The sequence below is a fragment of the Chrysemys picta genome, chromosome 8, assembly GCF_011386835.1.
Source record: "Chrysemys picta bellii isolate R12L10 chromosome 8, ASM1138683v2, whole genome shotgun sequence".
NCBI classification, from domain to species: domain Eukaryota; kingdom Metazoa; phylum Chordata; order Testudines; family Emydidae; genus Chrysemys; species Chrysemys picta.
In genome coordinates, this window is record NC_088798.1 from 17,925,923 (window position 1) to 17,939,525 (window position 13,603).

General features: G+C 42.2%; 1 protein-coding gene across 2 annotated transcripts in view; it reads left to right on the forward strand.

Moving 5' to 3' along the window:
- ROR1 (receptor tyrosine kinase like orphan receptor 1) overlaps nt 1-13,603 on the forward strand; it is a 254,208-nt gene that overhangs the window by 158,694 nt on the left and 81,911 nt on the right. For both annotated transcript variants that reach the window (XM_065553974.1, XM_042859073.2), the window contains exon 2: nt 6,479-6,550. In XM_065553974.1, the coding sequence (XP_065410046.1) occupies nt 6,479-6,550 (72 nt within the window). The remainder of the gene's footprint in view (nt 1-6,478; nt 6,551-13,603) is intronic.

Genomic DNA, 13,603 nt, shown 5'->3' on the forward strand with positions numbered 1-13,603 from the left:
GTGGTGGAATCTCCATCCTTAGAGGTTTTAAGGCCTGGCTTGACACAGCCTTGGCTGGAATGATTTAGTTGGTGTTGGTCCTGCTTTGAGCATGGTCCTGAGGTCTCTTCCAACCCTAATCTTCTATGATTGGAACCCTTTCAGGTTTTATTGGATTTATTTTTGTTCAGAAGGCCCATTTGGGGCTAAAACTGACTCCAGTCCTAACTATTTTTTTAACGGGGTCAACCAACCCCAAGCATTGAAAAATCCCGATTCAGCCCCCCAAAACAACAAAGAAATGGTCTTCAAAGTCATGACTTTTTTTTTTATAAAAGTAATACATTTGGGATTTTTCCCCCTCTATGTTTTGAGCCTGTATGGTGCCCTGAGGTCATGTCTGCGAACTTTTCTCTGCAACCGCGAGGGCTAGAGCTTGTCAAAATAAATTCAGTGAAACATTTTCATGTTGGAAAATGGTGCTTTGTCAAAATAGAAATTTTCAATGAGGAAAGAATTTTCTATTTGGGGAAGTTAAAACAAAATGTTTTGAACAAAAATTTTAAACTGTTTTGTACTTTTTCATTCATTTCACGAAAAGTTTCGGTGTTTCCCATTTGGGATAAAAATAAATGTGCTAAACTATTGGAATTTTCCACAGGACAGAAATTCAATTTTTTGCTCAGATCTACTAAAAACATATATATATATTTTTTAATGAGAGCTGAGATTCTTCTGTAATCACATCATTCTGGGAGGTGGGGCATTCAGAGGAGCACCAACTATTGCAAGAACTGGCAACAGTAAGATTACAGCAGCACTTGAAACAAAGGTCCAACATGAGAGTCATATTAATGCTGCAACTTTAAAGAGGGGAATGGTAATTTCTGAGGAAGCAAAATCTTTGAGGCTGACTGGAAAAAAAAAATCCTTGGTCCTTGAAGGGAAAAACGCATAAAGGAATAAACCTGAGCCATGAGAAGTGTTTTGGCTTCCCAGTTGCATTTTAAGTTTCCAGATGGATTCTGCCTAGTTTATATTATTATAATAAAGACACTGCTCAGTGCTGTACGTGCCTCACAGGCTGTAACTGTGCTAACCTTAATGACCAATTGTGCAGCAGCAATATGTATCTCTCAGTACACTCAAAGCAATATCAGACACAAGCTTAGTTAACAACATGACTCAGAGCGCTTGTTCTCCACCAAGCATTTATATATTTTCTGGGGATTAGGAGGAAACTTTCAGTGTTGCCAACTCTTGCAATTTCATTACAAGTCTAATAATATCTGGTGTTTTCTTAAAAATGCAGCTGCTGGAATAAGGTTATTATAATGGAATCTTGGCTTTAATTCTGTAAAAAAAAAAAAAAAAAAAAAGGACGTTTCTAGCCCTTACAGCTGTGAATAAAAGTTTGAAAAGGTGAACCCTAAATGCTTTGACATCTGAAGGGGAATAGATGGAACCCAAAATGTATTATTTTTGAAATCTCATTTTTAAGCCCATCTCATGATTTTTGAACTTCTGGGGGGCAGCAATATTGTTTTTCCTGTTTGCAGGTTATCCCATAACTACCTCCTGTAGGATTTCATGCACCTTCCTCTGAAGCACTTGATACTGGCTACTGTCAGTGACAGGATACTGGACTAGATGGAGCACACTGAACTGAGTCTGTATGGCAGATGTTCCTAGGTTTATAGTAGTTCTTTCCAGTGTAATCAACAAAAGTTTGTTTGTTTTTTCCCTCCTAGTTTGCTCTTCTTACAGAAGTCATTTAAGCTGTTAACATTTACACAACAAATGTTAATCCCATTTCAATTTCCTTATGTTGTCGCTGCACAGTAAGATGTAATCATCGGTATTTCTGAAAACATTCATGAGATTAGTTTTCACATGATCCCTAGTTTCATGGGTTGTTTGTTGGGCTTGTTTTTTTGCTAATGCTCTGAAATGTAATGGTCACACACTCCTCTCCTATATTGTTTTGTTCAGTGCTTCCCTATATTATAAAACTCAGACACTGGCCTGTGGAACACTCAAGACTGCATATTAGTGATACAGTCTCCTCGTTTGTATTGAGTGAGACAAGAGTTGTTCTGTGCTCTGGAAGGTATGTGACTGACCCGCTAATGCTCTGTGACCTTTCAGCCCAACTCTTCTCTGAGAAATACAGTCGGAAATTCCCCCCACTCCAATGGGGTTCCTAAGAAGTGATGTCAATGGTGCAGATCCTCCTCGGATGTCTCTTCTTGTTTGGCAGGATCTCCTCAACTGAGGAGATACTTAGGGTGCCTACTAGTCCCAGCCTGAAGGACTGACATCTGAAACGCAGCTGAATGTCCTCTTCCTAAGGAATAGGATGTGTCAATGGGGGGAAACAAAGCACCTAAAACCCCTCCAATATCACACATATAAGCACCGATTTTGGGGAAGGGAGGGCTCATAAAGAGCACCCCAGTCTAAGAGCCCCAGTGTTTTCCTCTCTATTTCCTGCATGTGAGTCCACGAGATTATTGCCACAAGTTTACAGAAGCCTCTAGGCTCTCTGAGCAGGGATGACCCAAGGGTCAGGTTCCAAGAAGGTTGGACAGTGGAGAGGACAGAGAGTAGCTCGTTTTCATGAACTCAGCCCACTTCCTTTTGAGCCGCATCAGATCCCTGCAGAGTGTGACCTAGCACCCAAGCCTGAGAATCAAGCTGCTGTGGAACTCCCCTGAGTGGGAGACAGGCAGGGGTGAAAGTAACTTAAAGGACTTACTGGTACTCCGGAGTCCTTAGGAGGGGGCGGAGCTTCGACCAGAAGAGGACGGGGCCTCTACCAGAAGAGGCGAGACCTTTAAATCCCCGGGCATTTTAAATCAGGATTTAAAGGGCCCGGGGATGGGACTGTGGTAGCAGCAGCTGGGAGCCCCGGGCCTTTTAAATCACTCCCAGAGCTACCAGCTGCAGAGGTGGAACTTTAAAGGGTCTGGGGCTCCGCTGCAGTAGCGGCAGCCGGGAGCCCCTGTCCCTTTAAATTGCCGCCTGAGCCCCGCCGCCACTACCCCAGGGCTCTGGCAGGCTCCGAAGACGATTTAAAGGGCCCGGGGCGGTAGTGGCTACCAGAGCCCCGGACCCTTTAAATCGTCCCAGGAGCCTTGGGCTAGCGGTGGCAGGGCTCCGGCGGCTATTTAAAGAATCCAGGGCTGCGGCAGCCGCTACCGTCCGAGCCCTTAAAATAGCTGCCAGAGCCCTGCCACCGTCTCCGCAGGGCTCTGGCAGCAGGGCTCCAGGGACGATTTAAAGGGACCGGGGATCCGGTAGCTGCTATCACCCTGGGCCCTTTAAATCGTCCCCGGAGCCTGCCAGAGCCCTGGGGTAGTGGCGGCAGGTCTCTGGCGGCTATTTTAAGGGCCAAGGCTGTAGCGGCTGCCACAGCCCCGGATCCTTTAAATAGCCGCCGGAGACCCGCCACTGCTACCCCAGAGCTCTGGGGACAATTTAAAGGGCCAGGGGTGGTAGCTGCGGCAGGCGCCCCAGGCCCTTTAAATCGCAGCCCGAGCCTCACTGCCACTTCCCCAGGGCTCCGGCAGCAGGGCTCTGGTGGCAATTTAAAGGGCCTGGGGCTCCTGCTGCTGCTGGGAACCGTAGGCCCTTTAAATTGCCACCAGGGGAAGCCGATCCATACCAGGGCGTACCGGCTTACTTTCACCTCTGGAGACAGGGACCATTTTCACCTCAAGATTGGCCCATTGTCTCTCAGTTGTTGCTGGCTCTCAGCTATTGCCATGAAAACCAAGAACTAATTATCACAAGGTCCAATACAGTCACTTAATGTATCTCTCAAAGGGATTATCTCCATTACAGCCTCAGATCTAAGGCTCTCTGAGTAGTACAATTAGTGCATGGAGGTTTATGGTGACCATGTTTGCTCTCAGCAATGCCATGGATCTATGCAGTAGACAGCAGTCTGACATTGTATTCAATCAGCAAGACAGACTACTGTTGGGGAAGCCATGAGAGATTCAGAGAAATTGTCCCTAAAATCAGTATGGCATGGTAGGTACTGTATATATGGCAATTGATTATTAAATCTAAGCATTAACATGAATAATAGAAGAATCTGGAATAAAGTCAATTTTAGGTTTAATCCCACAAAATCCAAGAAATTCAGACAGACAGACTATGGCATCCTGAGGCAAATCTCTCGTGCTTAGGCTGTGCAGCAGAATGGAAAATCCTGTCATCGAGTCTGCGTCACTGGGAAATATGACATATCTCTGGGAAAATATTTATTACACTATCTAAGAGTGCACAGGGATGTATAGGCTTGGCCAAAACTGCAGCTGGGGTAAATAGATGTCTCCACTGATTTAGGTGGAGCTATGCCAACTTACATTAGCTGAGGATCTGGCCCCACTGAGTGTGTTTCTATCTTGTATATCTAGTTCAGCCCCATGAAAATGGATGACTTATAATGCCTTCAAATACTGTGTTTACATTGGAAATGCTTGACAGACTCTTAAATAAGCAGTGCTACCAGGTGGGCTTGTAAGAAAGAGGGTATTTATAAGGAAAGGGTAGTGGCCATATCTTATTACTTCGTGCATTTGTGAGTTTGCGCATACCATTTATTAAATAAAAAAGCCACTTAAAAGATGAAATAAAAATAGAATAGATTTGAATATCTTTGTGCTGACAATTTTTATCCATGAACTTATTTTCTAGGTATAGAAGACATACTCTGTTTTGATTGCTTGGAACATGTTAACAGGGCAGTGTCAGAATACAAATCATATTCTTATCTATATTAACATCTTAGCTTCCTGATCCTGACTTCTATTAACTGGCCCTACTGAAATCAGCTTAAGCTTGGGTGCACAGTGAATGCAGGACCATGCTTTGGGTGCACAATGAATGCAGAGTATTAAAACTGAAGAAGTATAGAAATCGTGTTTACTTTCCACTATTTATTCTGGAAATTTCCTGTGTTTCAGTTTGGAAAATGAAGCTGAATTCAGTTTCATTTTGTTGTTGTTCCTGCATGTATTAACTCAATCCCACTGTAATGCATCTCCCATCACCCTTGGGTGGGTTATCAGCAGTGAACCTAGACCTCCGGCTTGATCCTCTGACATTTCAGCTAAAAGAGGTGATTCTGCTAGCTCACAGGCTATAGCAGCCTCATAAACTCTGGGCCAGCCATGCTAGGGGGGCACACTTTGTAGGTGTGGGTTACACCCCTCCAGCTCTGATCCTGCTACTGGACCGGTGCAGGTGGAATCCAATAGTGGGCTCCAAATAGAGCTGCAGTACTCTGCCCCCTGGATCCTTTGGGCAGTGGATTCACAGCACTGCAGTGGAGTTTACACATTTGTAAAAAGGTTTCATTGTTTTAAATGTAATGGACACATCTGTGTTCCTACTAGGGGTGTCTTTTAAAAACAAATTTGGGGGACTGAACTGAGTTGTCAGTTTTCTTTAGCAGGATTCTGTGTAATCTTGCTGTGTGCATGGATAGTATAAGATTTAAAAAAAAACCAAATAAATATAAAGCCCTGTAGCAATAAATGAAAGAGCCGAGGTTACTGAAAAATATGCCTAGATGGTGTTAAAATTGAAGACATTTCAGATTGACCCTGCAAAATAAAACTTATCCAGAGTCTTTTCTTTAAAAAATAAATAAATTAGTAGCAGCAACTAGACTTTCCAAGAGCCAACTGAGATAGGATGTTGTTGATGCACAGATCAAGCCCTTACCCATGTGAGGAGGGATTGCTCTCACAAGTAGTCCCAGTGAATTCAGTGGGATTATTTGCATAAGCAATGACTGTTTCTGTGAGCATGGACTTGCAGGAATAGGCCCCTTAGAAATGTTAATTGATAATACATTCAGCCACCTTGAAGCATGCTATGTTTTTCTTGTCAGAGTACTGGGTGTGATACTGTAAAAAGCAACAGAGGGTCCTGTGGCACCTTTAAGACTAACAGAAGTATTGGGAGCATAAGCTTTCGTGGGTAAGAACCTCACTTCTTCAGATGCAAGAGACGTCTCTTGCATCTGAAGAAGTGAGGTTCTTACCCACGAAAGCTTATGCTCCCAATACTTCTGTTAGTCTTAAAGGTGCCACAGGACCCTCTGTTGCTTTTTACAGATTCAGACTAACACGGCTACCCCTCTGATACTTGGGTGTGATACTGTAATATTCCACCTCCACACAGCTAGAAGAGACGAGCTGAATATTTCCCCCAAAATGTGTTGCTTAATTAATATAAAGTCTCACAATCATACATTTTAAACAATGACTGCATTGCAAAACAAAATTCCAGGCTGACCTTGCCTTTTTCCCTTGACCAGCACTGTTGCTCGTACACTTCAGCATGGCAAGGTGGAGCATCCATTAGATTTTAAAAAACAGTGGTATTTAAATTAGCTTGTTCAGAAGGCATTGTCTTTGGAAAGATCAAGTAATTCTGTAAATTAATATATTAACTGTTGTGTTTTTCCTCTCCTTTTCAGGAACAAATTTGTCAGTCTCTGCTGATTTAATGCCGACATCATCATGGAACATTTCAAGTGAACTAGACAAAGGTAAGTGGAGAGAGAAAACAGAAAGATGTAAAACCAGGCTTTACTCCTCACATATTCTTTTTGGCTTTCTTATTCAAATCAGTAAGTAAACGGGAGGAGAGTGGATCTAAGACAAACCTTTGACATTCAATTACATGCAATTCTGTGATTTTTGAAAAATGTTGGGTTCCTCCCCCCGCCACCCAGTAAAATGTTCCACATGGTAAAAATATTTCAAGATGTGAATTAAAGAAGTTTATGTCCTGCCTGACATTTCAGCTGGTGGATCTTAGGATCTGCTCTCAAAATTAATAAGCATTGGCCAGAATCAGTTTGCCTGTATGTGTTTACTATGAAATTTCAAGACATTAGGTTAGTAGAAGAGAAAAATACTTCTAAACGTTTGTAATCAGTAATTATGTGAGAGTTTGAACACACCAAAGGACATAAATTGTGAGGGAAAAAAAGAAATGTATTTCTCATCCCCTTTCATTTCATGAATTATGCAGCATAGGTAATGTAAGCCAGATTGTTCAGCCTCTTTTAGTCTTTATTGGAAGCCTGTGACCTGCATCTTTCTGGACCAGTCTGGTCTCTCAAATACTTCTAATGTGATTTTTTTTTTTTAGGTGGAAATGGTAGAACGCGTTTAGTTAAGTTTCCCTAACACTTTCATTTAAAGACCCTGTTTTCAGTTGCTTGTAACTTTGTCTAACTTTAATAATTTGGGTTGAAGTGTCCTTTGACAGGCGTCTGCCATTGCAGAGAACAAAGTTAGGGGAAAATATGTTGTTTTGCCCATTCTAAAGAAATAGTACATCTGTTTCATCCTCTTGTCATAGATGTACTTTTTTCCATACCTGTGAAATTCTGCCAAAATCTGACCACATTAGAAAACTCTCTGAAAAATCACAGTTCACATATTCTCAGTAGAGTCTTTTTAGAGTTTGGCTGCTAAATCCTTCAAAGATTCTATCTGAACTGAGCATGCTCCAGCCCATCCTAGCTCCTTTGTCCTGGCCAGACTACACATGCATCATCCCCACAGAGCAATTGCAAATGTTAAATCGCAGTGCTGCAAGGGCTCAGCATGACTTTCCCTGCAATTGCATCTGAGAGAGAGAAGTGCCAAGCAGCAGAACTGAGAGCAGGAAGATGTCTCTCATGTACTCCTAATGCTCCCACCGCTGGCACCAAGACAGCAGGGAGGAGAAAGAAGTAGCCTTTGACTGCGATGCAGAGGGGTGAGGAGCGGGTGAGGAAGATGGTAAGAGCTGTGAGAAGAAGGGAGAAGTAGACTGGAACAGGAACTGGTTTTGTGGGAGGAGGACTGAGATGGGGCGAGCTGGAGAGGACCTGGGTAAAAGGGATCAGGCTTGTTGGGGGACAGATCAGAAGGCTTTTGTAAGCACTAAAGCACAGGATTCCTGAGTCTCAATATCTCTCAGCGGTCAGCAAATAGCTGTGAAACCCACTGGCAAAATGTCTTATCTCCCTCCAGTGGTTGGTCCACAGAGGATGACAACATATTACTGTATCAGTTACCCTCTTAGCTCAAGTGGCAGAGGCCAGTGCTATAGATCTAAAACGTTTTTCTGCTGATGGCCCATGTGAAGGTCAATATGGTTCCTTCCACCTGGAGGAATTTCTGGGTTGGGTGGTTTGTATTCGGTTTTTTGGAACATAGGAAACTACATAGAAAAGATAGAAAAACTGCATTAAAAATGTAAAGGTCACAGAGTCAAGCAGGCAAAAGATAGGAAATTCCAGAATTATGGTTGTGTATGCAACCTTAATTTGGGCCATTTGTGTGTATGCATTATGATACATCCTTTATTAGGTGATCCCATACTATTTTGTTCCTTAGGACCCGTACACAGGATGGACCGTGAGCTGGGGATGATTCAGGGTTGTGTAGTGAAGGAAACTGTTGTCTGTAGGATCCCAGCTTTCTTGCAGAAATTGGAAGGTGTGTAGTGAATGAGGCAGAGGACCGCAAGAAGAGTAAGGAGGGCCTTTGGCTAAGGCAGTTGAATGCTCCCCTGAGGAATTGGATTCTGTCCCAGTGTCTGCTGCAGAGTTCCTATCATGCTAAGCGAGTCCCTTAAACCAAACTTTTCACAGGTTGCCACTTCATTTTCTGTGCCCCCAACTTGAAATACCCAGGGTCTGATTTGCGCAAGTGCTGAGCACTTGCAATTGCAAATGAAGTCAATGGGTGGTGTGCTCGGATTATAGAAAGTAATTTAAAATGCTAAATACTCTGAAAAATCAGCCCCTGGTCTCATAGTAGATGCAGTCCGGCTGCTGGGCACTCAGAGTGGGTACCAAATTTAGTTGACACTTTTTTGACTTTATTCTTTCTGTCCTTCAGTTCCTCATCTGTAAAATGTGGAGGAGGATACTATACCTAACTTTTGAGCACTTGACTTTACAATTGCATTAAAAAAACTACGTTAAAGAACAATAATAATGTATATTAAATTGAATGCTGCTTTTGCACAGACTCCAGAAGCTCATCCTCCCTACATGCTTCTGCAAAAACATATTCAAAGGGCAAAGTTCAGAAGCTATATGTAAAATAGAATAAATTAACCTTTCACTAAATTGAACCTAATCTACACTGGAGAACTTTGCCCTAAATATTCCTACCATTGTTAGTCCCAATGGGAGAGTTTGTGTAGGCAAGACTCCTGTGACCAGAGTCATTTTTATCACTGTTTTGATTAGACTTTTCAGCTGGTAGCAAAAATAGGTCTAGCCACAGCCATTCTTCTACAGTAGGGTTAACACTGCTGAGGATTTTTGTTTGTTTGTTTAGATGTCTGCAGTGCGGACATGGCCTATGACTCTCTTAGGCTTGGTCTACACTAAACCCCCAAATCGAACTAAGGTACGCAACTTCAGCTACGTGAATAACGTAGCTGAAGTTCGAAGTACCTTAGTTCGAACTTACCTCGGTCCACACGCGGCAGGCAGGCTCCCCCGTCGACTCCGCGGTACTCCTCTCGTCTAGCTGGAGTACCGCAGTCGACGGCGAGCACTTCCTGGTTCGACTTATCGCGTCCAGACAAGACGCGATAAGTCGAACCCAGAACTTCGATTGCCAGCCGCCGAATTAGCGGCTGGGTGTAGACATACCCTTAGATAACACTGCTCTACAGCCAAAATGCTTCTGAAATAAATGTAGTCAAACTTTACTAATTCTGGGCACTGAGAACGAAAATGATGCTTAAAATTGTTGATTGGCTCTAGTTTTCAAGATATGCTATTGGGTCAGTATATACGACCCTTGACTTGGGAATGGCGGAGGATAAGTGAGTTATAAAGGGAAGGGATCTCAATTTAAACCAGAAATGACTAAAATACATCTTTGACTGGATCTATGAATAAATCTATGACTGGGTTTGGACAGTACTTGCTTTTTAGGCAAAACAATGAATGATGCAATCTGAAACTGGTATTGCATCATACATGATATGAATTGCATCATGTTATTCCTAGAAGTCATGGATGATGCAATCATAACGAAGCTTACATCACTCTGCTGAACAAATTGCCCTATATCAGCTCTAGAAATCATACAGTTTCGTGCTCTCTTATTTGTCAGTGTTTGATTTTGCAAAGGGACACATTTCTGTTTAGCCAAAATGAGCAGAGATGCCTCATACTTGTGTGAGCAATGCAGATAACTTCTGCTATGTTTGTGGTGAAGTGACTTTTGCATCACAAAAGCGCAGTATAACCACTGTGGTTAAGAAAACCTATCACCTTTATTTTGGCTGCAAAATTGGAGATCAGGACAAGAGGTGGGCCCCACACATATGCTGCAACACTTGTGCAACAAATCTTCACCAGTGGTTGAACAGGAAAAGGAAATCTATGCCTTTTGCATTGCCAATGATTTGGAGAGAGCCAACAGATCATACCAGCAATTGTTACTTCTGCATGGTGCCTCCAGTTGGGAAAGGTGTGTCAAAGAAGAAAAAGTGGACTGTGCATTATCCAAACATTCCATCAGCTATACGCCCAGTACCCCACGGAGAAGGACTGCCAGTTCCTGATGCACCAGAATCATTCTCACTTGAGTCAGACGAGGAAGAGGATGAAACTTCTAGTCCTGAACCAGCAATGTCACAGGTCCCACATTTTCTCCCATCCTCCTTCTCTGAACCACGCCTCATAACACAAGGTGAACTGAATGACCTTGTCAGGAATTTGGAACTACCCAAGAGTAAGGCAGAGCTGTTGGGCTCCAGACTACAGCAGTGGAATCTCCTGGCAGGTGATGTTAGGGTTTCCATGTTCCGTGACCGTCAAAAGGATCTTGTCCCATTCTTCTTCATGGAAGGTGATCTTGTAGCCTGCAACAACATCGATGGTGTGATGGCAGCCCTCAACATCATTCATGATCCAGATGAGTGGAGACTGTTCATTGATTCATCGAAAACGAGTCTTAAAGCTGTTTTACTGCATAATGGCAATGTTTTGCCATCAATTCCAGTTGGTCATGCAGTCCATATGAAGGAAACCTATGACAACATGAAACAACTTTTGAGGTGCATAAACTATGACCAACATCAGTGGCAGCTTTGTGGTGATTTGAAGGTTGTCGCTCTCTTGCTTAGTCTGCAGACTGGATACACAAAGTACTGCTGTTTTCTCTGCGAATGGGATAGTCGTGCAAGAGATTCCCACTACATCAAGAAAGATTGGCCACTCCGACAGTCATTGGAGCCTGGGAGGAAAAGTGTTCAGCATCCACCACTTGTTGAATCAAGGAAGATTTTGTTACCACCCTTAAACATCAAGCTGGGTCTGATGAAGAACTTTGTCAAGGCCATTGACAAAACACAAGCAGCTTTCAAGTACCTCCGTGGAAAATTTCCAAGGTTAAGTGAAGCTAAGATAAAGGAAGGTGTCTTTGTTGGTCCTCAGATTCGGGAACTTCTTCGAGATGATGCATTTGACCATGCACTGCGTGGCAAGGAAAAGACGGCATGGAAAGCCTTCCAGTTAGTGGCAATAAATTTTCTCGGAAACAACAAGGCAGACAACTACAGGTTGTTGGTGGAAAACCTCCTCAAGGCATACAAAAGCCTTGGTTGCAACATGTCACTAAAGATACATTTTTTGCACTCTCATCTAGATTTTTTTCCACCTAACTGCGGAGCAGTGAGCGACGAGCACGGCGAGCGATTTCACCAGGACATTGCAACAATGGAGAAATGCTATCAGGGCAAATGGAGCCCATCAATGCTTGCAGACTATTGCTGGACAGTGACAAGAGCTGCTCCATTTAATGAATACAAGAAACAAGCCAAGAAGCGCCGAGTAGACACTGAATAGGACTAAACTATGTACATAATAGTTTTTTGCCTTTTGTGTCATAATACATTTTATTTATATAACCCTTTTGCTGATTTTTAAAGTGTTACATAAACAGGACAGGTGAAATATTATCATGTAAAGCAACCATAAACACATGAAAATATCTAGGTTTACAATTTATGATTAAAACTCTATCATCTACACAATATACATAGACATAAAATGTAAAAACTTAAATATCTTAGAAACAGTAGCCAATCAGTTGTTTTAATTGTCATATTTGAATTCAGCACATCAAAATACATAATAAATAGCACATTTTATCTCTGAAGCAGACGACTTCTCAAAAATTGTAGACCAGTGTAATTTACAGCCATTGTCCTGAGATTCAAAATTGATAGCCAGAAGAAAGTATATCATAAAGGTGTGGGCTACTGCCTACTTCACTGTACACCTTCTTCCAGCTCCTCAGCGTGCAAGTTACACCAATTAGAGTCAACATTTCCCACTATTGCTGCCAACATTTCAGTTCCAACAGGAAGCGGTGGTAGGAGTGTTAATGTAGACAAGGCTCTGTCTGCTGCCACCATTACAAAACTCAATGAGTAATCATTTTAAAGTTTTCTCCCAGCTTGTGGGCTTCTTCAGTAATTTTGAGCATCAGGTCATTTTACTGCTCAGAGTAAGGTTTCTGTGATGGTGCTGAATGTGATTGGGTCCTGTCTACGCTAGCGGTTCAACTGTTTTCAGCATTGTTTCAGTGGCACCTGTTAATAACATCCATGACTGACAATGGATAAAAAGTTCACTGTGCTAATCCACTTGGAATGCAACAGTTATCACCTGCTGAGGTAACTTCTGCATTCCAAGGGGATTACAACTTCATCATTATCCTCAGCTCTTATTGTCATTTCTACAGAACTATACATTTACACAACTAAAACATAGATTTACAGATGTGGATTAAGACACATTTGCTGCCCAAAAAGCTTACAGTCTCAGAGCCTGATTCTGTAAAAATGCATGAGAACAAAGTAACACACATGTTTTGTCTTGTACAGGATAAAAAAGCTAGGTTTTTTTAAATGTTAGCTACCATGTCCTAACTAATACGCTCTAAAACGCTAGCTTAGGTAAGGCAAATTGAACTGTAGTACATGCTAGTCAGTTGAGTTGAAGCCTAGGAGGAGGAAATTACATTTACACTTCAATTTCCACCTCACTAGCACCTAGGATTTCAAGAAATCAGCTTCCACCTGTCTTCCTACAATCTGGCAGGAGATCTCAGAAGTCCCAATAAAACAGATTTTAAAGCTTATGGTTCCCAGCCAAGTTTCCCAATTAAGCAACTGTTCCTATTAAGTGGTTCTTACTGTACCTACTGCTGCTTGGAAGTTAACATCCCTTGCTTGAATATTTCTTCTTTATTTTTTTTTAACACAGTATTGTTAAACAATATTACAAAACTCCATGAGTAATCATTTTAAAGTTTTCTCCCAGCTTGCCGGTTTCTTCAGTAATTGACTCACAACTGAGCCTCATTTAAGTTTCAATTTCTATTAAATAAGCCAAATCGACAGCATTAAACCATTGCCTGTTTATTCTTTTTAACAGGAAATGAAATTTAAAAGAGACGCAGTCACCCGTGAAGAGCTGTTGAAAGCAGCGATTGATGGGAGGGAGAAGGTGGTTTCTCACCAAAACCTTAAAACAAACAAACTACACATCAAAATAAAAATAATC